General features: G+C 49.2%; 1 protein-coding gene across 2 annotated transcripts in view; it reads right to left on the minus strand.

Moving 5' to 3' along the window:
- The window catches only part of VPS13A (vacuolar protein sorting 13 homolog A), a 1,844,906-nt gene that overhangs the window by 378,766 nt on the left and 1,442,189 nt on the right, over positions 1 to 23,951 (minus strand). For both annotated transcript variants that reach the window (XM_069230089.1, XM_069230094.1), the window contains exon 65: positions 6,035 to 6,198. In XM_069230089.1, the coding sequence (XP_069086190.1) occupies positions 6,035 to 6,198 (164 nt within the window). The remainder of the gene's footprint in view (positions 1 to 6,034; positions 6,199 to 23,951) is intronic.

The raw sequence follows: 23,951 nt of genomic DNA on the forward strand, positions 1-23,951 counted from the left end.
CTAACACGACGCCTGAGCCTTTGAGGCTCACTACCCGGTGTTACAGTTTCTGCAGGGGGAGATGTGAAGCACCTTCACCCAGGACAGGCTTTGTTTCTGACAACAGAGTGCACAAAGGCACTCACCCCATGTGGTCAGAAACTCATCTGGAACTGGCAGGCTGGCATAGACCGGTCTGTCCTTCACTACCAGGCTGGCTGACATACAGGGGGCATCTCTAGGATGCCCTCTGTGTGCATTTTTCAATAAATCCCACACTGGCATCAGTATGGGTTTATTGTACCGGGAGGTTTGATACCAAACTTCCTAGTATTCAGTATAGCCATTATGGTGCTGTGGAGTTCGTAATGATGAACTCCCAGACCATATACTCAGTATCTGCACTTACAATGTCTAAGATTTGGCTTAGACACTGTAGGGGCATATTGCTCATGCAGCTATGCCCTCACCTGTGGTAAAGTGCACCCTGCCTTAGGGCTGAGGGGAGAGCCATGTCGACTTTGTCTTTTCTCCCCACCAGCACACACAAGCTGCAAGGCAGTGTGCATGTGCTGAGTGAGGGGTCCCTCAGGGTGGCATAATACATTTTACAGCCCTTAGGGACCTTTCCTGGCCACAGGGTCCTTGGTACCAGGGGTACCTTTTACAAGGGACTTAAATGTGTGCCAGGGCTGTGCCAATTGGGTAACAAAGGCACAGCTGGGAAAGAACACTGGTGCTGGGGCCTGGTTAGCAGGGTCCCAGCACACTCCCAATCCAAGCGGCATCAACACTAGCCAAAAGGGAGGGGGTAACCATGCCAGCAGTGGCATTTCCCTACATAAAGCAATTGCAAATACCACATAGGACAGTCAGTATTGTACACACAAGAGAAGAGCACACCAGTATTAGAACAATAATATACTATTTATTATAACACAGGCACTAAACTAACTTTGGTATATCTCATAACCGTATAACCAAGATATAACACACAAACATATACTTAGAAACAGGTACATAAAAGCATAAAATAACATGGGCCCATACAGGGAGGACAAACCATTTACTAGAAAAATGGGATGTGAAAGTCACTACCAACGAAGACTAACACCCAAGGACCTTCAGGACTGGGAAAGCACTAAAACACCAAAGGTAAGTAGTTAAGATTCCCCTGGTGTCTGTGTGCAGAGATGTTACCCCAGGTCAGGTGCCCATAGGATAACATGGGGAAGTAGTGGTTAGAGTTTTCATGCTCCAGGACCCTTCCCAGAGGACCCCAAGAAAACCTGTAGGAACAAGGGAGGTTCAAGAGTGCTGCCACCTGTAGATACCCAGAAAAATGAAGTACCTACACAAGGGAGCCCAGTTGCATAAGGGTGAAGCCGTGATGGAATCTCCCGTTGGGTTCCTCGGTTGTCCAGCTGCTGTTGTGACTCGTGGACCAGGTCAGTGGAACCCAATCATGGATTCTGGACAAAGAGGACCAAAGGAAAGAGGGGACAGTGTCCAGACTACCCGGAGATGTCCAGGGGGTGCAGAAGGATAATGCCCACCATTCTTCAAGATGCTTTCTTGAGGGATAGTTGTTGTGGAAATGCAGCAGTGGTGTCTAGGTGATGCAGAAAGATCCCAGGATTCGTCCACAAGCTGTCCCACGCCAGTTGTTGAATTGCAGGGAGGAGGGAAGTTGGGGGGGGGGGGGGGGGAAGGGGTTGTGTGTCAGTGGTCAGCAGGACCACCAACAAGCCTTGGCAAATGAAGAAAGTGTTGCAGGATTTGAGGACCAGCAAGGTCCAATGGACTCAACCTTTGTAGGCCAGTACTCAGCAAGCAGAAAGGAATCATTTGAGACACCAGGAGGACCCTCTGGCAGCAGGTACATGGAGGCCTCAGCAGCACAGCAAAGATGGATGCCCAGGTTGTAGGGGTTGCAGCTAAGATGTCGTTTTTGGAGCTGTGAGATGCTGGAGGCTGGGGCCTCTGGGAGCTAGAAGGTCTTCGGACTGAAGAGCCAACAAGCCTTGGCAACCACAAACAGGCACGGTGCACAGGGGGTTCCAGCCAAGCATCTCCAACGAGGGACCAAAGACTTCTCAGATGTAAACAAGACAGGTTAAACCTCTGGAGAGCCATAGAACCACTACCTGTGTTGTAGAACCTTGAAGAGTCCATGGGACAGCAGAATACACAAACCAGACATTCAGGTATTTGCAAATGCAGGGGAGTGACTCCTTCACTCTAAGAGAGATTCCTTATTGCTGTCCTAAGTGCAGGCAGAGTCCTTGTAACTCTGGAAGATGCACAGCCATGGAAGTTGCAGAGTCCTTGCAATGTACAGGGACAAAGTTGCAGTAAGAGCTCTCCTACTAGTTACCGGCTTATCTTGGTTCACGGCAAAGTCCAGCAGGTGTTCCGATGTTGAAGTGTCTTGCAGAAGAGTCTTAAAGATGAATCTATGGTCCCACCCTCAAGGGACCCCTTAGTAACCCAGGAAGGGGGTTGGATTACTTCTGCAGTGACCCACCTATTGGGGGGGCAGGGATGGGCAGGGACCCTGCTCAGCTGGACTGACAAGTCATATCCTCCCAGGACGTCTGCTCATCTTGTTTCCAATATGGCACAATCAAGTGGCTACTTGGAAGAGCTCTGGGAACATCCCTAGGGTAGGAGGTGGACAGGGGGGGGTGGTCACTCGCCTGTCCTGTGTGTGGTCTCACACCAGAGTGGGAGCCGGGGGTTCCTCAACTGGAGTAAACTGGTTTGTGCAAGGAGGACACCAAATGTGCCCTTCAAAGCAGTCTGGTGGTGCTCAGGAGCACCCCCACGCTAGCCCAGATACACCTATTTCTAAAGGTGAGGAGATACCACCTCTACTCTACAGGAACTTCTTTGTTCTGCCCTCCCTTGCCTGAGTTACGCTCAGCAGCAGGAGGGCAGAACAGTATCTGGGGTCGGCGGCAGCACTAGACTGCAAGCAGTCCCCATAAGGTTGCACCGACTGGCATTGGGGGATCCTCTCAGGAGCCCCCACAGTACATGGTATCATGCAACGAACACTAGAATTGATGTAGTTGCATTATTCCAACATGTTTAAAACCAAACATGACTAGGTTTGGTGAAGCCATTATGTAGGTGGACATCTTGTGATGACCAGTGTCCACTACATACCTTAAGATGGCTTCCCACACTTATAAAACCCAGAAAATTGATTCTGGGGTTTGTAGAGACACCTCTGCTCATGCAGGGGTGCCCTCATACTTAGAACCATACATGCTGCCCTTGGGCTGAAGGGCCCACCTCAGGGGTGACTTGTAGGGTCAGAGGTCAGTTGCAACGATATAAGGTGACTCTTACATCTGGGGTGAAAGGTGCATGCACCATTTCACAAATACTGCAATGGCAGCCTTGTAGTCACAGTTTGCATGTGCTCCCTGGGTGGCATAATACATGATGCAGCCCTGGGGGGATCCCTGGTGTACCAATGTCCTGGGTAGCTAAGTACCATATACTAGGGACTTACAGGGGTACATCAGTGTCCCAATTGTGGGGTGTTAAAGTTGCTTAACAACTAAATCTAGGGGCGAGAACACTGACACTGGGGTCCTGGTTAGCAGGATCCCAGTGTACAATGGTTAAAACATACTGACAACAGCCAACAAGGTTCTCCAGCTGTCCAGAGTCCGAGTCCAACGTGGTTCCACCCCTCCTGAACTCCCTGAAGTTGCTGACAGCCCCTACACGTAGGCCCCCCCTCTCCCGCAGCCTCTGAGGTGAGAGAAACTAGACTCCTGCCCAAGCTGAAGTGGACCCCTGGTGTCAATGACGTCCCCCAGCTCTCCTGAGCTCAAGTCCCACTGTGGTTTCACCATTCCTGGACTCCACAACGATGCATGCAGCCTCAGACCACTGGACTCCCCAACCGAGAGTGCTGCTAGGCAACGAAATCAGGCGTCAAAGGACACCCCTGCATCCGTCGCTCTTGGGCCCTGGTGAAGAGGACCAAAGGTGCACCTACGTCCCTGAGCACCCCACGTTTGCGACCTACCTGTTGGTCACCCCTGACTGGCACCCCCAGCCGGAGCCTACAGCCTAAATCCACAGAGACCAATCCCCATTTAAATAAATTGTGCACCCAACGGCGAACTGAACCTCTGCATCCGGCTGCCCCAGTGCTGCCCAGAGGACCTGTTGTTGTGGTGCTGACCCTTGTCCAAGGCTCACCTCAAATCTACAAGATTGGTCCCGTGAGTTATCATAAAGTGCTTGTTTGCTGAATAGGTTTTCCTTCCATAGGTTAACACTGAAGATCTCCGAAACTGCACTGTTGATTTTTGAGAGTGAAAAGAATTTATGCTCCAAAACGTACTTAGCTTATAACAAAGTACTTGGGTTCAAAATATATATACAGAAGTATTTTTCTAAATTGGTCTCAGATTTAGTCTTTGAGTATGCGTTGCATTTATTGCCTCTATGAGTACAACAAATGCTTAGCACTGACTGCCGTCTGATGAGCCTAACTGCTCGCCCACACTCCCACAAAATAGAGCGTTAAAACTATCTTCTTTTGCCTCTGCAAACCAATTGGGGATCCACTGGACTCTCTACATGGAGTACTTCTTTTTTAGTGCATCATAGAGAGAGACAGCTTCCTACAATACAGCAGAAACAGTTGACAATAAATTGCCCAGCTAGCTACACAATGAGTTTGGACAAACTCCCACCCAAACCTATAAGTACCTAGAACTTGGGTATGTGATGGTCGCCCATTTAATTGACAAAAAATATCTCCTAGATTCTACCATGCTGGAGATGAGTAATCTTGATGAACTGGCTAATGGGGTAGATTTCCTGACAGATAGACCTAATAAGGCACCTGACTGCCTATGCAGATTCAGGAACAAGTCAGAGAAAGACCTGGCTATCCTGGAAGATGTGGAATGGTTGGAGGTACTAATGTAGACTGGTTGGTGGGAACTAATGTACCCAATGGAGGTAGCTCAGATCAATCACCAAAAGTATTTAACAAGACTTATTACAACAGGAGGTAAGTGTACACGATGGGCCTAACTCCTGAAAGTGTGTCTGAAATGCAGGATGGAAGAGGATATCTCACTGCACATGGTAAGGCCAGAGGATCAGATGTACTATAGAAAGATGGGAGACAAACTCTCTGCAGTCGTGGGGGCCATTTTCCTTTTGACATGCCAATTTTCACTCTGGTATACCAAATGATACTTACCTGCCCAGATGTAAATTGATGATTGCAAAGAGGGCCACGGCATATTAGAGGAGCTCATCCCACTATGCCAAGGTAAGGTGGTGAACAGGAATGGATCAATGCATTGAAGATGAAAAAGTGATCTTTAAGTGAAAATGATACCTCCCAGAAATTCTTGAAAGTATGGACACTCTCTCAAAGTTACTAGGAACAAAATAACCAGGGAGGAGAGTTATCAACGGGAGGTCCATTTAGGTAAGACTATCACCTGGAATAGTTTTGGTGGACCATGAGGGACCCACACTTCTGAGCACACTACTCTATCAGGATTGCTACCTCGATGACTTGGGTCTGTGGACCTTTGAATATAAGCGCAATCACTGTATAGCTGATTGAAAATCAGTGTGTTGATGTTACAGAAAAACAAAAAAGCTGTTTACATAAAAGAATTAAACTCAATGCACCAATGATTTAATAATGATGCTGTTGTTGACTAGCCATGAAATAATATTTGTCTCACTGACAAATATTCCATTGTCCTGACCTAGGCACCAAGGAAAATCTGGAAAGTAAACTTCCCGCACAGGCCTGACATTCATAAAAAATGCATTTGTACCAAGAACAAAGTAACTTGCCATGACACCTACTGAGAATTAAAATGGATTATGTTGTTTGAACTTTAGGGAAAATTAACCCATTTCAGATGTTGAACCATCTCTCACAAAGTAATCACTGTGTGACAAAAAGAGGATGTAAGGGAAATGCAGATTACTGAAGGTACGTTTACCACTCCTGGATACAGACCATTAGTATTAATTAAGCACTGTTTCTTACCGATACTAAGCCTTTTCCTCCACGGGTAATTCCCTCCTTGATGCCACTCGGCTGTTTATTCGTGGCTTCCCTTCTTTTCTGCTGGTATTCCTCATCCATAGTTATGGCTGCTACTCCTTTCGCCATTGCTCCAGTAATTCTTGATGCTGCACCAGCCAGACCCCCTAGTTGTTAAAAGAGAGAAGGATGAAGCTTTAATTACCAAAGTTATCCAAACTGTGTTAGAAATGGTAAATAGGAAAGCAAATTTGGAGGCAAGAGGAGGACTTGTATTGGGCAAGTGGAAGAAATATGTGAAAATTAGGAATGAAAACACTACTACTAGGTTGATTATGACAAAGTGGAGAGTTGTCACATATTTGCAGTCATTCAAAAACAAGACATCCTTAGGTTCCATAACTGTATATATGATTGAGAAGCCAGCGATAGGGCCTGACAGCTCACTGCTGAGGGCTAAATGTAGGACGCTGGCTCTTTATATATTGGACCAAAATGAGGTACACTGTGCAAAGAGTCCAGGAAATCCCACAGAGGTATCAAAGAGGCACAAGTTATATCCCAAATGCAATCTTTTGCGGTAGTGTGGTTGAGCAGTTAAGCATATCACAGGGTAGTGCTAAGCATGTAAGGCATATGTTCATACAGTAAATGCAACACACACTCAATAAAGAAATCCAACCTCGATTTATAAAAATAACACATACTTTTATACAAACTTGAATACCAAGATCACCGGAATCAGTTGAGTACTTTTTCGATATATGGATTTCAACAATTTTTAAAAGTTAACAGTGCAATGTTTGGGTGCGGTAATGTTATTCTATGGGGGAAACCATATACCTCATTCGGGCACTTCACAGCAAATTATGGGACTGTTGTAGGAAGCTGGCCTGGTGTGTAGTGGGTATCTAGGGTACCTTATACCAGGTCCAGGTATTCCCTCTTAGTGTAGTGTAGGCAGTGTCATGAAGCTAGGCTCTCTAGAGGTAGCTGTGGATGAGAAGCCAAGGCTTCTCTAGGAGACATGCAAAGCTCATGCAAAACCACTGTAGTCACACAGCACTTACACGCATGAAAGAAAAAACACACAGTTGTACAAAATTAAAAGGTAATTTATTTTTGGTCACACAATACCACAAACTACTAGAAGGGCAACCCTCCAATAGGAGGTAAGTAATACACTAATTATATTCACTAGTAGACAGTAATAGGCATAGAAAAGGTTAGAAAACAGTGCAAATAGCATTAAGCAATAGTGACCCTCGGGGGAGCCTAGACCATATACTAAACAAAATGGAATGCAAACACAGAACCCCCACCTAGGTAAGTGGAATGTGTAGAGAGAACCTGGGAGTACTAGAAAACCACAGACGTAAGTAAGACAGTACCCACCCAGCAACCAGGAAAGCAGCAGTAAATCACTGGAATTTCCCCCAAACCACCCAAAAGGAAGAAAAATAAGACAAGATTGCAAGAAACTAGTGGTGGTTTCCTGGAGAGGAAGACCTGTGGAGAGAGAGAAGACCTGTGGAGAGAGGGGACCTAGTCCAAGAGTCACAGTGGAGTCCAGGAGTAGCAGGAGCTACTACCCACCCAGCTGTACTTGCAGGAGTTGGTTGACGGTGATGAAGATCAGGTCAGCACTGCAGCCCTGGAGCAGGAGAAGAGTTCCTGATTGATGCAGAAGATGTCCCACGCTGGAGTGAAGATTGCAGACGGGTGTCATGTAGGAGTTCCACCAACAAGCCTTGGCAAAGGCAAATTTGCGCTTAGTGGAAAAGTGGAGCTGCCGGGGACCAGCGAGGCCCAGGAGGACTCAAACCAGGAGGGGGAGTCAGAGAGGACCCACAGAGAGCCCACAGGAGCAAAGTCAGTACCCCCAGGAGTCCCACAGGACAGGGACACAGGAGTCACAGAAGGAGCCCACGCAGGTCTACAGGAAAGGATCCCAAGTCCCAGGAGAACCACGCAGAGGGCTGTGCATTGCAGGAAAAAGTGCTGGGGACTGGAGCTACACATCGCCTGAAGATCCGTTGGAGGATATGCAAACAAGCTTTGGCAGCTGCAAGAGACGTGGTGCATGGGGGTACTCTCCTGCATGGGAAGGCAAAGGCTTACCTCCACCAAAGTAGAACAGCTGGCAGAGAGGACCAGGAGAACTACTCCGGACCACCAACCATGATGCAGGATCCAAGCAACTCACCATGAGGGGAGATCCACGCAGACGGTCGTCGTTGCAGCAGGTGGCTGTGGATGCAGGGGAGTGACTCCTTCACTCCAAGGGAAATTTCTTCTTTCTTCAAATGCAGACTGAAAAAACTGCGCCCTCCGTGGACGCACAGTTGGTGGAAATGTTGCAGTTGCTAGCAGGAGCCCTGGAAACAATGTTGCAGAAGGGTTCTTCTTCCTGGAGGCAGATTGTCTGGTCCTGGAGGCTCCAGTCGCAGTTCCGGAGGCCAGAAGTCGAAGTGAAGGTTGCAGAGGAATCCTGCTGGAATCTTGCAAGCAGAATCTGGGGACCCACCAAAGAGAGAGACCCTCAATAGCCCTGAAAGGGGGATTGGTCCCCTAGCCAGATAAGCAACTAACACGGGGGGCTCGGACATCACCTGCCTGGCCACTCAGATGCCCCCAGAATTCCCTGCCAACCTCGGAAACAACATGGCAGAACCCAGGAACCCTCTGGAGGAGCTCTGAGCACCACCCTGGGGTGGTGATGGACAGGGGAGTGGTCACTCTCCTTTCCACAGTCCACTTTCACACCAGGGCAGGGACTGGGGGTCCCTCAACTGGTGTGGACTGGTTTATGCATGGAGGGCACCAAATGTGCTCTTCAAAGCATATCAAGTGGCTTGGGGAGGCTACCTCTCTCAAGCCAGTCACACCTATTTCCAAAGGGAGAGGGTATTACCTCCCTCTCCCAAAGGCAATTGTTTGTTCTGCCTTCTTGGGTTTGATCAGATCAAACAAAAGGAGGGCAGAAACCTGTCTGAGGGGTGGCAGCAGCTGGGCTGCCCAGAAAACCTTGTAAGACTGGTAGTAGCAATGCTGGGGGTCATCTAAGGAGCCTCCAGAGTGCATGGAATCACACTTCCAGTGATTCCATGCCTAGGTTCAGAGTTACCATTATGTAGCTGGACGTAGGTAGCGACCTATGTCAAGTACACACATAAAATGGCATCCCCACACTCATGAAGTCCAGGAAAATGGAGCTGGAGTTAGTGGGGGCACCTCGGCCAGTGCAGGGGTGCCCACACACACACACGTACTTGCACCCTGCCCTCTGGGCTAGGAGAGCTTGCCATAGGGATGACTTACAGTAACCTGGTGAAATGACCTGGTAGTGAAAGGGTGCATGCACCCTTTCACGCAGGCTGCAATGTCAGGCCTGCAGAACACTTTGCATGGGCTCCCTATGGGTGTCATAATACATGCTGCAGCCCATAGGGATCCCCTGGTGCCCCAACACCCTGGAAACCTATGTACCATTTACAAGGGACTTACATGGGGGTACCAGTATGCCAAATGTGGGGTGAAAATGGTACAAGTTATCAAGTTAGAAGGGAGAGAGCATTATCACTGGGGTCCTGGTTAGCAGGATCCCAGTGAACACAGTTAAACATACTGACAACAGGCAGAAAATGGGGGTAACTAGGCCAAGAAAGAGGGTACTTGTCCACAACTGTTCTCCAGGTTTCAGGGGGGCCTGCAGAAACAGTCTGCAGGCATGGACTGGGAGGGGTGGTCCAGCTTAACCAAGCAAACAAGTGCGCACAGGTCTCATGAGGCTGGGAGACGAGGGGACACCCTTGGTTCTTTTCTCCTCTGTCTGGGGCAGACTGGTGCAGTAGTGTCGAGTCTCTGTCTCTTAGTCACTTGCATTTGCAAGGTGATCTGCAGAAACAGGCTACAAATGCTGTTGTGAAGTCAGTCCACAGTGGGTGCACTCAAGGTAGGCTTTGTCTCTGGAGGGACTGGGGACCACGCTGACATCGCTGGCCCCTTCAACACAGGTTAGGCATCTCGTGTTCAGTGGCGATGTCCAGCATCAGGTTTTTTGCATTCCCAGTCCTCGCAGGTCTTTCTTAGGTGCCTGAGGATGCAGGGGAGCAACTCCTCTACTCCAAGGGAGTTCTTCAAGGCAGTTTACAAAGCAATGGCAGCTCTCCCAGTTTCTTGAAGGCTGCAGCAGCAGGACAGGTCAATTGCTTCTTGGTTCAGCAGGCTTCTGGTCCACTCTTCCTTTTGTCTCTAGCAAAGATCTGAATATCTGGTATCAGAGGGTACCCTAAGTACTACATTTAGCGGGCATTAAGGAGAGTGAAGGGGAGTAGCCAATGGGCTACTTACCCCTGGGGTCACTAGTCCTTCTAGATGACCACTTCCTGTGGTGAGTGGGCATCACCCTGTCCAGAGTTCCTAAGTTGTGTACACTTCAGGCTGGTCACCCTAAGGGTGTCTAGGTGCCAGATGGGCCCTGGGCGGGGGGGAGGGGGAGTTCCGCATCTCCCTCTGAGAGAGGCCGGATCTGCATACCAATAGCGGTGGGCTTCTTTGAAGCACCCTGCCTTAGAATGCAGCTCATACTGTGGTGAGGGTGTGTTTCACACCCTAGCCCGGACAGGCTTTTGTTTCTGACCTCCAGAGATCGAATGCTCTCACCCTGGGGGCCAGATTCACGTTTGTTGGGGACAGACTGGCCAGAACGCTCATCGGCAGTTGGCAGCTTAGGTCTTCAGGTGGTATCTCTAAGGTGCCCTCTGGTTGTATGAATTAGTAAACCGTTATTGGAATCAGTGAGGGATTAATACTACAAGATATTTGATACTAAACATCCATATCTTCAGAATGGTGGGCAAAATTAAATCACAATAAACACGCTTTAGGAATAACCACTCCTGGGAGTGGGGGATGACCGCTTAGACCCTGAGCTCTGCTTCGCCCACAACGGCTTCTCCTGTCATCCAGAGACGTCGCTGACAGCCTCCAATACCACCTCTGATGCCAAGAATGTACACTGCTGCTGATGCTAGGCTTATCTTACCTCCTCTCCTCCCAAAGGAGTTCCTATGAGACCACGTTCGCACCACATGGTGCCCTGTTGATACGATGGAGACCCTGCTTGATTTCAAAATGGTTGCCAGCAGGACATCATTTCTTTTAATATCACTCCATGCTACTTTAAATACCTACTATTTGCTACCTGTGGGGTAGGTTCATTCTTCCTGCCTTTAGCACAACTGTACCTAAGGGTGATGATATCAATATTTTCGGTCACTCGATGCACATGATTTTCCTAACTTAATAATGAAACCCAGACATATGTCATGTTTCCCATACCCACATCCAGGCTTCCTACAGTCACCCTCTCTGCTCACCTTACATTTAGTGAGGGACCCTCCAAAGCACCCTTAGAACAGGAATGACGAAGTTTCCTGTCCTATTTAGGTGCTATCGCCATTGCAGTCTAGTGGGGACTACAACTACTCTCTGAGTAGATACATTCCCTCTTCCTGGAACTGATATGCACCTGCATCCTCACTACCCTTCTGCCTGTGGAGTCTGATACAACACCCTGTAACCTATGGTTCATCCGGTGTATCTGCCTTAGGAACAAATGGTTAAAAAAAATGGTAAAAGTGTTCAAAAGGCAAAGAAACCTGGCCAAATGAGATCCAAACAGAACCCTCCTATCTCTAACTCAAAGATCAAACCTAAACTGGACTCTAGTCCTACTCTGAAGCTCATCTTGCAGAAACTAAATGAACAAGTTACTTACCTTTGGTAACAATTTATCTGGTAGAGACATATTCTAATTGCAGAACCCTTACCTTAGAACTATCCCAAGGGGTCAGACTGGATACGGAGATTTTTCTTCGAGCGGAACCCATGCATGCTGTCAGATGGTATTGGTCAGCTTCGCATCCATCGTTGGCATCGTGGTCGCCGTGATGACACTGCGGTCATACATAGGCACCTCCTCGGCACGGTGACGTCAGTTTCTTTTCACAACTTTCCACTCTAGATAAGGGAGCCACGAAGAACACTGAAAATGGTGTGCCAGAGCTATGCACCTAAAATGGAATCCCTGTCCCTAGAAATCAGTTCGCAAACGGGGAGGATGGGTGGGTTGGTAAGGAATCTGCAACTAGAATATGTCTCTTCCAGATAAATTGTTACTGTAGGTAAGTAACTTGTTCATTTGATAGAGACTTCTAGTTGCAGGTCCCTTACCTTAGAATAGATACCCAACCAATACCATCTCCGATAGTGGGCTGCGAACCAAGATCATACTAAAAAGTCCTGCAGGACCGAACGGCCAATGTAGCTGTCTCAGCGGACTGACTGTCCAGGCAGTAATGTCTTGTAAATGTATTCAGGGATACCCCCATTGCTGCCTGGCAGATGTCCAGGACAGTTAGTCTGCATGCTAATGCTGTTGTAGCAGCAGTTGCTCTGGTGGAGTGGGCATTCAAACCCTCAGCGGGTTGCTTCCTCACCAAAGCGTAGCACATGTTGATGCAAAGCAGAACCCATCATGAGATGGTACGCTTCTGCATCGCCTTCCCTTTCTTCGCACCCACATATCAACAAAGAGTTGATCGTCCACCCGGAAATCTTTAGTATGATTGAGGTAGAACGCCAATGCTGTTTTTGAGCCAGACAATGGAGTTTCTCCTCTTCATGAGAAGGATCTGGGGCAAAGTGACGGATTGGCCTACACGAAAAGGTTTAACAACCTTAGGAAGGAAGGAGGCCCTTGTCCAAAGCACCACTTTGTAAGGACGAACAGACAAAAATGAGGACTTTGAAAACCGACCTTGAAGCTCACCCACTCAGCGAGCAGAGGTGAAGGCAATCAGAAAAGCAGTCTTGATTGTGAGCAGCCGCAAGGGACAATTGTGCAGCGGCTCAAAAGGGGCACACAAGGTAAGTCAGGACCAGGTTCAAGTCCCACTGGGGCATAATGAACGGGGTCAGAGGAAATAAATGGGTGAGTCCCTTAACAAACCTTCCAACAATGGGAGACATGAATAAGGAAGGTTGGTCTGGCAATCTAAGAAAGGCTGAGATAGCTGACAAGTAAATTTTTAAGGGTGCCCAAAGCAGAGCCCTGCTGGGCCAAACAAAGAATGAAGAAGAGGACCTCAGAGAGAGAGAGAGGGTCAGAAAGGGGATCAATTGACTTTTTGGAACACCATGCCACAAATTTATGCCAACAACAGGCATATACCGTTTTGGTGGAGGGACTTCGGGTGGAAGGTTGAAAGCTATCAACTGTTGCTGCTCAATCTGCACGTATGAAGGTGAAGATTGGACAGGTATGGAGAAGAGTCCTCTACTGCTACAGAATTTCATACTGAAAGGGCAGTCTGATCAGAGGATCCATAGCCGTGCTCAGTAGCTCTGGATACCACATCTTCGTGCCCAGTCCAGTACCACAAGGATTACTTGTGTTGGGTCGCTCTTGATCTTCTTCAGAACTGTGGACAGAAGTGGTATTGGAGGGAAGGCGTCAAGGAGGCCTAAGTTCCACTCGAGACAAAAAAAGTCGCCGCCTTGGAAACACCAATGTGCAAAAAAGGTAACATTGTGCGCTCTCTGTGGAGGCTAACAGACTTAACCAAGGCTCTCCCCACTGCTGAAAGAGGCCTTGAGCCACCTCCAGATGGAGAAAGCATTTCTGATTGGCTATGCATCAACAGCTGAGTTAATCTGCTCTGGAGTTCAGAGAGCCCACCAGATGTTGAACCACCAGGGTGATGTCCTGATGTGCCAGCCATGTCCAGAGGTGTAGAGCCTCTTGACGAAGGGTCCACAACCTCACTCCATCCTGCTTTTTGCAGTCCCACATGACAGTATTATTGTCAATGAACACCTGCACTACTTTCCCTTTTAGAGAGGAGAGGAATGCTTTCAATGCAAGTCTCATCGCCTGGAGCTCCAAAAGACTGATGTGGAGTCCGGACCATAGACATCTGCTCTCCGCCTCTCCCATGTGGCCGCCATATCCCAAGAGTGACGCATCTGTCACTACTGTAAGATCTAGTTGGGGAAGGAAGAGGGATCTGCCATTGACCCAATCGCAATTCGAAAGCCACCACTGCAGGTCTTTCGCAGTTCCCTCTGAGATCTGGACCATGTCAGAGAGATCCCCCAGTTGCAGCGCCCTTTGGAACTTCAGGTCCCACTGCAGAGCCTGCATGCCATCTGGCATGTGTCACCAGCAGGCAGGATGCACGAGGCAATGAGGCCCAGCAGTCTCAGAGTCAGTCTCACGAAACCCAGGATAGAGGCTGAAACATCGGAATCAAGCCCAAATATCCTGGACTCGCTATTCAGGAGGACAGGCTCAGAACCGCACTGTGTCCCGAACACCTCACATGAAAGGGAGCGTCTGAGTGGGAGTCAGGTGTGACTTCGGCATATTGATCCTCGGGTAAGCGACCATAAGATGGAGGCATGGCCGGAGGGGCAGTCTCGAGGGGAGGGAGCAGCCCCTTGGGACTATTTGCAAAACCCACCTGTCCGTCGTGATGGATTCCCAGTGGGGCAGGTGATAGGAAATCTTGCCTCTGAACTAGTCTGAGATGAGGGAACAGACTAAGAAGGTTTGGAGGCTGCAGCAGGGGTGGGGGTGGGGGTGGACTGGGCAGACCTCTGGTTCCCTGTCCCACGAGCCCGTGGGATTCTACGTCCCTGGCCGCACAGTGGCTGAGTAGCATGCGCGGCACAGTGGTCAGTCGGGAAAGGACACAATAGGGAGTCCCTTCCTTTGACCACGAAAGGGGTGAAAGTTGGACTGCGCTGGACGAGGGACAGTTGAAAGGCCAAGGGACCGAGCTGTAGCCTGGGTCTCCTTCAACCTCTTGAGCGCTGAGTCCGCCTTGTCTCTGAAGAGAAAGGCGCCATCGAAGGGCATTTCCATAAGGGTCTGTTGGACATCCCCGAAAAACCAGACGTCCTCAAACAGGCATGGCGCCTCAAGGCCACTGTCAACACAACCGATCTACCTTGTGAGTCAGTCATGTCCAGCCCACAACGAATCGTAAACTTAGACGCGTCCCTCCTATCAGCAACAGGTTGGGAGACGATGGACTGGGCCTCCTCCGGGATCTGCTGCAAGACTTGTGCGACCGTAACCCATAAGGAATGGGTGTAATGGCCCAAAAGGCATGAGGTGTTCATGGACCGCAATGCCAGACTGGAGGAAGAAAACATATTTTTCCCAAGCTGGTCCAGTCTCTTTGATTCCCGATCCAGAGAATGGGTGGGAATGCGCCAGAGGAAGAAGCAGCCTGGATGGCAAGGCTCTCAGGCATGTGAGGTTGAGACAGGATTTAGGGTCGTTTGGTGCGCTCCGATGGTGGCAGGCGATTCTTCGATTCACAGGAACCCCTGTGCTGGGTCCAGACCAAGTACTCAGAAGGACATCTGTGAGGGCTTTATTAAATGGTAGGAAAGGCTCAGAAGTGGTAACCCCAGGCTGAAGCAGCTGTCAGGAGGTTAGTCCTAACTGTTACAGAGGGAAGGTCGAGGCCAAGGACCTCAGCCGCCCTACTGACCACCATGGGGTAAGAGGCTCCCTCCACCGTAGCCACGGTAGGAAGAGAAAAGATGTCAGCATCTACAGAAGTATCCAGACCACTAGCCTCACCCAATTCCTATGCCCAGTCCAACTCAGGATTATCCAGTTGATATTCTAAAGGGTCCAGTGATCCCTCCAATCCTTCCTCATCTTCGTACCCATAAGCAAAAGGGTTTGAATCTAACCTGGAGTGAGTAGGCCCCATAAAAGTTAGAAGCAGATGTCTCAGCCGCTACTGGGGAAGGTCAAAATGGTACGACCAGCGTCAGCATGGATCCGATAACAGATCCAGAGGGGTCCTCGGAGGCCGAAGCCACAGAACCCGTAGGACTCCCATCCGAGCCCCCAGAGCCCAAAGGTGCTGGCGGAGAAGGGGTGGCAGCTGGGGGGATTGTGGGGGGAGATGGCTGGGTTTGGGGGTAGGCTGTCTGCTTAAAGATGAGGCGCATGGCCACATAGAATTCTGAGTTGGGCAGGGGTCGGCTCCAGCTCCTGGAAACTTGGGGAGGCGAGGAGCGGATCCAGAAGTAGGCTCCTCGAACGGAGGCCTTGAGCATTGATGCTTATCTCACATCCCATTGGCCGACAGGGTGAAGTCGAAGAACGCTTGGCCTTCTTCAACTTCTTCTTTTTACCTGATGACCCAAAGATTTGGAGGAGAAGGAGTGGTGATGACACCGGGAGCGGTCTCAAGAAACTTCCTATTGAGCGAGACCAGGAGCGATGCGGAGTGAGCACCATGCCACCATGAGCTTAAGGGACCGCTCCCTCAAGGCTTTCAGGTGCATGGTCCGGCACTCGGAGCATAGCTTCAGGTCACCCTCCAGGCACCATAAACAGACCAGGTGCGGGTCCATCACCAATATCAAGCAGTGACAGGCATCGCACAGGTTGAATCCAGTCTTTGAAGACAACCCTTGACGCAACAAAAAAGTCTAAAATAAACACAACAAAAAGGTTGATTTTAGGTTTAAAAAAATGACTAGGGTAGCTCTTTCCCTGGATCTGCATGTAGCACTGAAAGAAAAGAACTGACGTGACTGCCCGAAGTGATGCCTATGTACGACTGTGACGTCATCACAGTGACCACTACACTAACGAAGGATGCGGAATTGACCGACACCACCTGACGGCGCGCAAGGATATTGCTTGAAGAAAAATCTCCAGATCCAATCTGATGCCTGGGGGAAACTCTAAGGTAAGGATTCTGCAACAAGAAGTCTATCAGATGCACTAGATGTTCTTGCTTAATCCACAAAGGCTAGCACAGAACTAACACAGAATGATTTTACCTGCGTTAAACAGAACATTCAAGGGATTAGGGAAGCGGGGGCGCATGTAAGCTCTCTAGAAGACCAAAAACAGAGTTCGATCAAAGCTCGGACAGCCACCACATTAAGATGGCCCAATTGAAAAGAAGTCTCACAGACTTGGAGGACTGACACAGAAGGTATAACCTTCATATCTTCAGTCTCTCAGAGGATCTGGAGAACCATGCCACATCATGTGTTGCCTTTGTGGAAAAGTGCATACCCCAACTCCTAGGCATACATTTGCACAGGAGTTCAAAATAACCCGTGCCCACAGAGTCACTACTTTTAAACCTAAAAGCGTCTCGTCAGTCAGTGCATTGATCTTTAGATCTCTTTGCTACTCACACACGAAAATGATCTTATCCCACATGCAGAAGTTTCAGAGGTTCACTTGGCACGGTCCTTCCATTGGAATCTCCCAGGATTACTCTAAATACACTGTTAAAAGGAGGAAAGCATTCCTAGCTCAGAGGAACATACTTAAGGCCTATCAATTCAATTCTCCTTCACTGGTCCGGCTCTCAGGCGATCGTCTCCAATGGGAAAATGTCCTTCTTGGAGGAAGCTACAGGTTTGGACTCCTTCATCGCAGAAATTCGGCATTCAAACATGAATACCTGGTTGTATCACCTTATTACCCACTAACTCTAGTTAGGAACTCTACTAACTCTAGGAACCACACTTAAATGCATGCTGATCTAAGTGTATAAGTTACTAACCAGTTCTACACTGCAACCTATCAATAATACATACTCTCTCTCTAACAGCTAACTGTTAACTATACTAACAACTACACCTCTCTTCCTCCTAATTTAGTACTATATTGTAGGAAGCTGGCTCTGTATATACTATATCAAAATGAGATATAGTGTGCACAGAGTCCAGGGGTTCCCCAGAGATTTAACAGAGACTAAAGCAGATAATACTAATGCTCTATTTTGTGGTAGTGTGGTTGAGCAGTTAGGATGATCAGAGGGTAGCGCAAGGCATTTTGTTGTACACCCACAGACAGTAGAAGAAGCACAAACTCAATGACTATATTAAAGTACCCTCTTTCTCGGCCTGGTTACCCCAATTTTCTGCCTGTTGTTAGTGTGTTTGACTGTGTCTACTGGGAACCTGCTAATCAGGACCCCAGTAGTTTTTCTCACTCCTCTAAATTGTACCTTTTAGTTCTCACAATTGGCATACAGGTCCCCCCATGTAAGTCCCTAGTATATGGTACCTAGGTACCCAGGGCAGAGGGGTTCCAGGGGATCCCTATATGCTGTAGCAGTTATTCTGCCACCCATAGGGAGCCCATGCAAAGGGTTCTGAAGGCCTGCCACTGCAGTCTGTGTGAAACGGGTGCATGCACCCGTTTTCACTACAGGTCACAGCACCAGGTCACTATAAGTCACCCCTATGGTAGACACTCTCAGCCCAGAGGGCAGGGTGTAGGTACCTGTGTGTGAGGGCACCCCTGCACTAGCAGGGGTGCCCCCACAAACTCCACATCCATTTTTCTGGACTTCGCGAGTGCATGGACGCCATTTTACCCGTGTACTGGTCATAGGTCACTGCCTATGTCCAGCTACATAATGGTAACTCCGAACCTGGGCATGTTTGGTATCAAACATGTCAAAATCATACACCAATACTGTTCCAAATATTGGAAGTATGATCCCAGGCACTCTGGGGGCTCCTTAGAAGACCCCCAGCACTGCTACCACCAGTCTTACAGAGAGAATTGCCTGGGGGCCTGCTCTGGACCAGTGGGCCACCTGGGCAAGGGTTGTGGGCTTCGGGTGCAGAGTGGGCAGGACTCGCGGATCCGGGGTGGCTCTGGAGTACTTTTTGAAGTTTGAGGACAGGGCTGCTGTCCTCGGAGAACCTTTGGTTCTCTAGCTGGCAGGCAGACCTCTGGGGGTTTGTAAAGGTAGCTGGTCCTGCAGGATGTGTCTCCTTTTTGTAGCAGTGCTTCTGAAGCTGCAGACAGGCCGGTAGGGCTGGGGACAAGTCATTTGGGGTCAGTCTGGAGCCTTCTCTGCTGGTATCCCTTTGGAAATAGGTGTTACATGGCTTGGGAGGGGTAGCCTCCCCAAACCACTGGTTTGCTTTAAAGAACACATTTGGTGCCCTCCGTGCGTAAAGCAGTCTACACCGGATCAGGGACCCACAGTCCCTGCTCTGGCGTGAAACTGGACAATGGAAAGGGGAGTGACCACTCCCCTGTCCATCACCATCCTAGGGTGGTGCCCAGAGCTCCTCCACGGGCTCCCTGGGTTCTGCCATCTTGCTTCCAAGGTGGGCAGGGAACTCTGGGAGCATGTGAGTAGTTAGGCCAGGCAGGTGACGTCAGAGCCCCTCCTGATAGGTACTTATCTGGTTAGGTGACCAAATCCCCTTTCAATGCTATTTAGGGTCTCCCTCTTCTGTGGGTCCTCAGATTCAGCTTTCAAGATTCCAGCAGGACTCATCTGCAACCTCTGCTTCAACTTCTGGCATCCAGAACTGCGACTGAAACTTCCATGTCCAGACCAGCTGCCTCCAAGAAGAACGAACTATCCTCCAACTTTGTTTCCAGGGCTCCTGTCGGCTTTGCAACATTTCCATCACCGTGCATCAACAGAAGACTGCAACTCTTCAGCCTGCACAAGAAAAGGTAATCTCCCTTGGAGTGAAGGAGTTACTTCCCTGAAACCGCAAGCACCTACAGCAAGCGAAGTCCTCTTGGTCCTCTCTAGCAGTTGTCCAACTTTGGTGCAGGTAAGCCTTTGCCTTCCCACGCAGGACAGTACACCCGTGCAATATGTCTCATGCAGCTGCCAAGGCCTGTTCACATCTCATCCAAGAGATCTTCAGGCGACATGCAGCTCCAGCCCCCAGCACTCCTTCCTGCGAAGCACAGCCCTCTGCATCGTTCTCCTGAGGCGTGGGATCCTCTTTTGAAGTGCTGTGTGGGCCTCTTCTGCGACTTCTGTGTCCCCGTCCTGTAGGACTCCTGTGGGTGCTGCCTCTGCTCCTGTGGACTCTCTGTGATGCTGAGGGTCCCTTGTGACTCCCCCTCCTGGGTTGAGTCCTCCTAGGCCTTGCTGGTCCCCTGCAGCACCTTTTTTTTTTTTTTTCTACTAATTGCGAGTTTGTCTTTGCCAAGGCTTGTTGGTGGAATCTCAGAACTGACATCCATATGCAATCTTCCCTCCAGCCTGGGGCTTTATCTGCATCCATAATGAACTCTTCTCTGCTCCAGGGCTGCAGTGCTGACCTGTCGACCAACTCCTGTATCCGCAGCTGAGTGGGTAGTAGCCTCTACTCCTCCTGGACTCAACTGTGACTCTTGGACTTGGTCCCCTTTCTCCACAGCTCTTCTTTCTTCAGGAATCCACCGCTGGTTTTCTTCCAGTCTTGTCTGGGTGTCTTCTTTTTCTTCCTTTTGGGTGGTGTGGGGAAAATCCAGTGTTTTACTCCTGCATTCCTGGTTGCTGGGAGGTACTGTGTTACTTACCTCTGTGGTTTTCTAGAACACCAAGCTCCCCTCGACACACTTTACTTACCTAGGTGGGGATACCTTATTCGCATTCCATTTTTTAGTACATGGTTTGTGCTCCCCCTAGGTTCACTGTTGGTTATTGCTGTTTGCTAACCTTTTCTATGCCTGTTTCTGAGTATGTATTTAGTGTATTATTTACCTCCTAAGGGTGAGTTACCTATCTAGTATTTTGTGGTGATTTGTTTAGGAAATAAAGTACCTATATTTCTGTACAACAGAGCATTTTCTTTCATGTGTCTACGTACTCTGTGACTACAGTGGAATTTCATGAGCTTTGCATGTCTCCTAGATGTACAAGTTACTTACCTTCGGTAATGAAATATCTGGTAGATACATATTGCAGTTGCAGATTCCTTACCTTAGAATTTCTTTCCCAGGCGTCAGACTGGATCCGGAGATTTTTTTGTCGAGCACTACACTTGCGCGTCGGTAGGTGGTGTTGGTCGACTCCGCGCGCGTCGTAGCCGCCGTGATGACATTGGGAGTAGTATATAGACACCGCCCTCACGCAGTGACGTCAGTTTGTTTTAACGTCTTTCGAAGGCAAAGCACAGAGCCGCTCAGAACACTGAGATTGGTGCACCAGAGCTAAGGACCTGAAAGGGGGAAACCCTGTCCCTAGAAATCAGTTCGCAAGAGGGGAGGATGGGTGGGCGGTAAGGAATCTGCAACTAGAATATGTCTCTACCAGATATTTCGTTACCGAAGGTAAGTAACTTTTATATTTGATAGAGACTTCTAGTTGCAGATTCCTTACCTTAGAATAGTTACCCAAGCAATGCCATCGTCGGTGGTGGGCTGCGAAACAAGATCTTACTAGAAAGTCCTGAAGGACCGAACGGCCAAAATAGCCATCTCAACAGACCTAACTGTCCAGGCAGTAGTGCTTAGCAAACGTGTGCAGGGATGCCCACGTAGCCGCCTGGCAGATATCCAGGACAGGAACTCTGTGTGCTAACCCAGTGAGAGCAGCAGTTGCTCTGGTGGAATGAGCACACAAGCATTCAGGAGGTTGCTTCTAGGCCAAAGCGTAGCACATTTTGATGCAAAGAAGCATCCATCGAAAGATGGTACGCTTTTGCACCGCCTTCCCTTTTTTCACACCGACATACTGTAAGGAAATGCCTTCTTTGGCATGGTTACCCCATGACTTTTTGGCTTTTGTTAATGCAAGTTATGATTGAAAGTGTGCTGGGACCCTGCTAACCAGGTCCCAGCATCAGTGTTCTTTCCCTAAACTGTACCTTTGTTCCCACAATTGGCACAGCCCTGGCACACAGATAAGTCCCTTGTAAATGGTACCCCTGGTACCGAGGGCCCTGTTGCCAGGGAAAGTGTCTGAGGGCTGCAGCATGTCTTATACCACCCTGGGGACCCCTCACTCAGGACATGCACACTGCCTCACAGCTTGTGTGTGTTGGTGGGGGAGAAAATTACTAAGTCGGCATGCACTTCCCTCAGAGTGCCATGCCCACCTCTCACTGCCTGTGGCATAGGTAAGTCACCCCTCTAGCAGGCATCCCAGCTAGTGGAGAAGCCCGCCTCTCCGTCCACTCCCCCCACTTTTGGTGGCAAGGCTGGAGGAGATAATGAGGAAAACAAGGAGTCGTCATCTACAAGTCAGGACATCCCCTAAGGTGCCCTGAGCTGAGGTGGCCCCTGCCTTTAGAAATCCTCCATCTTGAGTTTGGAGGATTCCCCCTATAGGAATAGGGATGTGCCCCCCTCCCCTCAGGGAGGAGGCACAAAGAGGGTGTAGCCACCCTCCAGGACAGTAGCCATTACCTACTGCCCCCTCAGACCTAATCACACCCATAATTTAGTATGTATGGGCGACCCTGAACCCAGGAAATCAGATTCCTGCAACGTGAAGAAAGAAGGAGGACTGCTGACCTGAAAGCCCCGCAGAGACGACGGAGATGACAACTGACTTGGCCCCGGCCCTACCGGCTTGTCTCCTGACTCAAATAACCTGCACAGCGATGCATCCGACAGGGACCAGCGACCTCTGAGGACTCAGAGGACTGCCCTGCACCCGAAGGACCAAGAAACTCCAGAGAACAGCAGCATTGTTCAAAAACAGCAACAACTTTGAAACTTTTTTGCAACTTCCAAAGAACTCTCTCTTCCCGCCGGAAGCGTGAGACTTCTCACTCTGAACCAGGCGCCCCCAGCTCGAGCGCCAGAGAACTAACACCGCAGAGAGGACTCCCAGGCGATTACGACAACATGAGTAACCTCAGTCGACCCCCCTGGACACCCACATGGACGCCTGCAGAGAGGATCCAGAGGCTGCCCCTGACTGCAACAGCCTGGTAACAAGGAACCCGACGCCTGGACCAAGCACTGCACCTGCAGCCCCAGGACCGAGAGGAACTACCCACCAGTGCTGGAGTGACCAGCAGACGGCCCTCTTCCTAGCCCAGTCGGTGGCTGCCCAGAAAAACCCCCGTGCCCTGCCTGCATCTTCTAAGTGACCCGCAGGTCCATCCAATGCTTTCAATAGCAAATCATAGGGCTACTTTCCACACTGCACCTGGCCACCACTGTGCCGCTGAGGATGTGTTTTGTGTGCCTGTTTGTGTCCCCCCCAGTGCTCTACAAAAAATCCCTGATCTGCTCCCCGAGGACGCAGGTACTTACCTGGTAGCAGACTGGAACCAGAGCACCCCTGTTCTTCATAGGCACCTATGTGTTTTGGGCCCTCCTTTGACCTGTGCACCTGACCGGCCCTGTGTTGCTGGTGCAGTGACTTTGGGGTTGCCTTGAACCCCCAACGGTGGGCTGCCTATGCCCAGGAGACTGACTGTGTAAGTTCTTTACTTACCTGAGAAATTTAACCAAACTTACCTCCCCCAGGAACTGTTGATTTTTGCACTGTGTTCACTTTTAAAATAGCCGATTGCCATTTTAACCTAAACTGTGTGTCCTACTGTTTTAAATCAAAGTTCTATACTTACCTGTGTGATGTACCTTGCATTTCATGTACTTCCCTCAATTCTTGAATCTTGTGGTTCTAAAATAAATTAAGAAAATATATTTTTCTATAAAAAAAACTATTGGACTGGAGTTAAGACTTTGGGTGTGTGTTCCTCATTTATTGCCTGTGTGTGTACAACAAATGCTTAACATTACCCTCATATAAGCCTACTGTTCGACCACACTACTACAAAACAGAGCATTAGTGTTATCTAATTTTGCCACTATCAACCTCCAAGGGGAACCCTCGGACTCTGTGCACACTATCACTGACTTTGAGATCGTATATACAAAGCCAACTTTCTACATTGGTGGATCAGCGAAGGGATCTAAGACTTTGCATTTGCTGGACTACTCAGCCAATACCTGATCACACGACTAAATTCGACAAAATTGTCATTAGAAACGGATTTTTGCAATTTGAACTATTTTTCTACATTTTTAAAAGTCCTGCTAGGGCCTTGTGTAAGTCCCAGTTAGCACTTCTTTTAGAGTTTATATGTT

The sequence above is a fragment of the Pleurodeles waltl genome, chromosome 1_1 (assembly GCF_031143425.1).
Source record: "Pleurodeles waltl isolate 20211129_DDA chromosome 1_1, aPleWal1.hap1.20221129, whole genome shotgun sequence".
NCBI lineage: Eukaryota > Metazoa > Chordata > Amphibia > Caudata > Salamandridae > Pleurodeles > Pleurodeles waltl.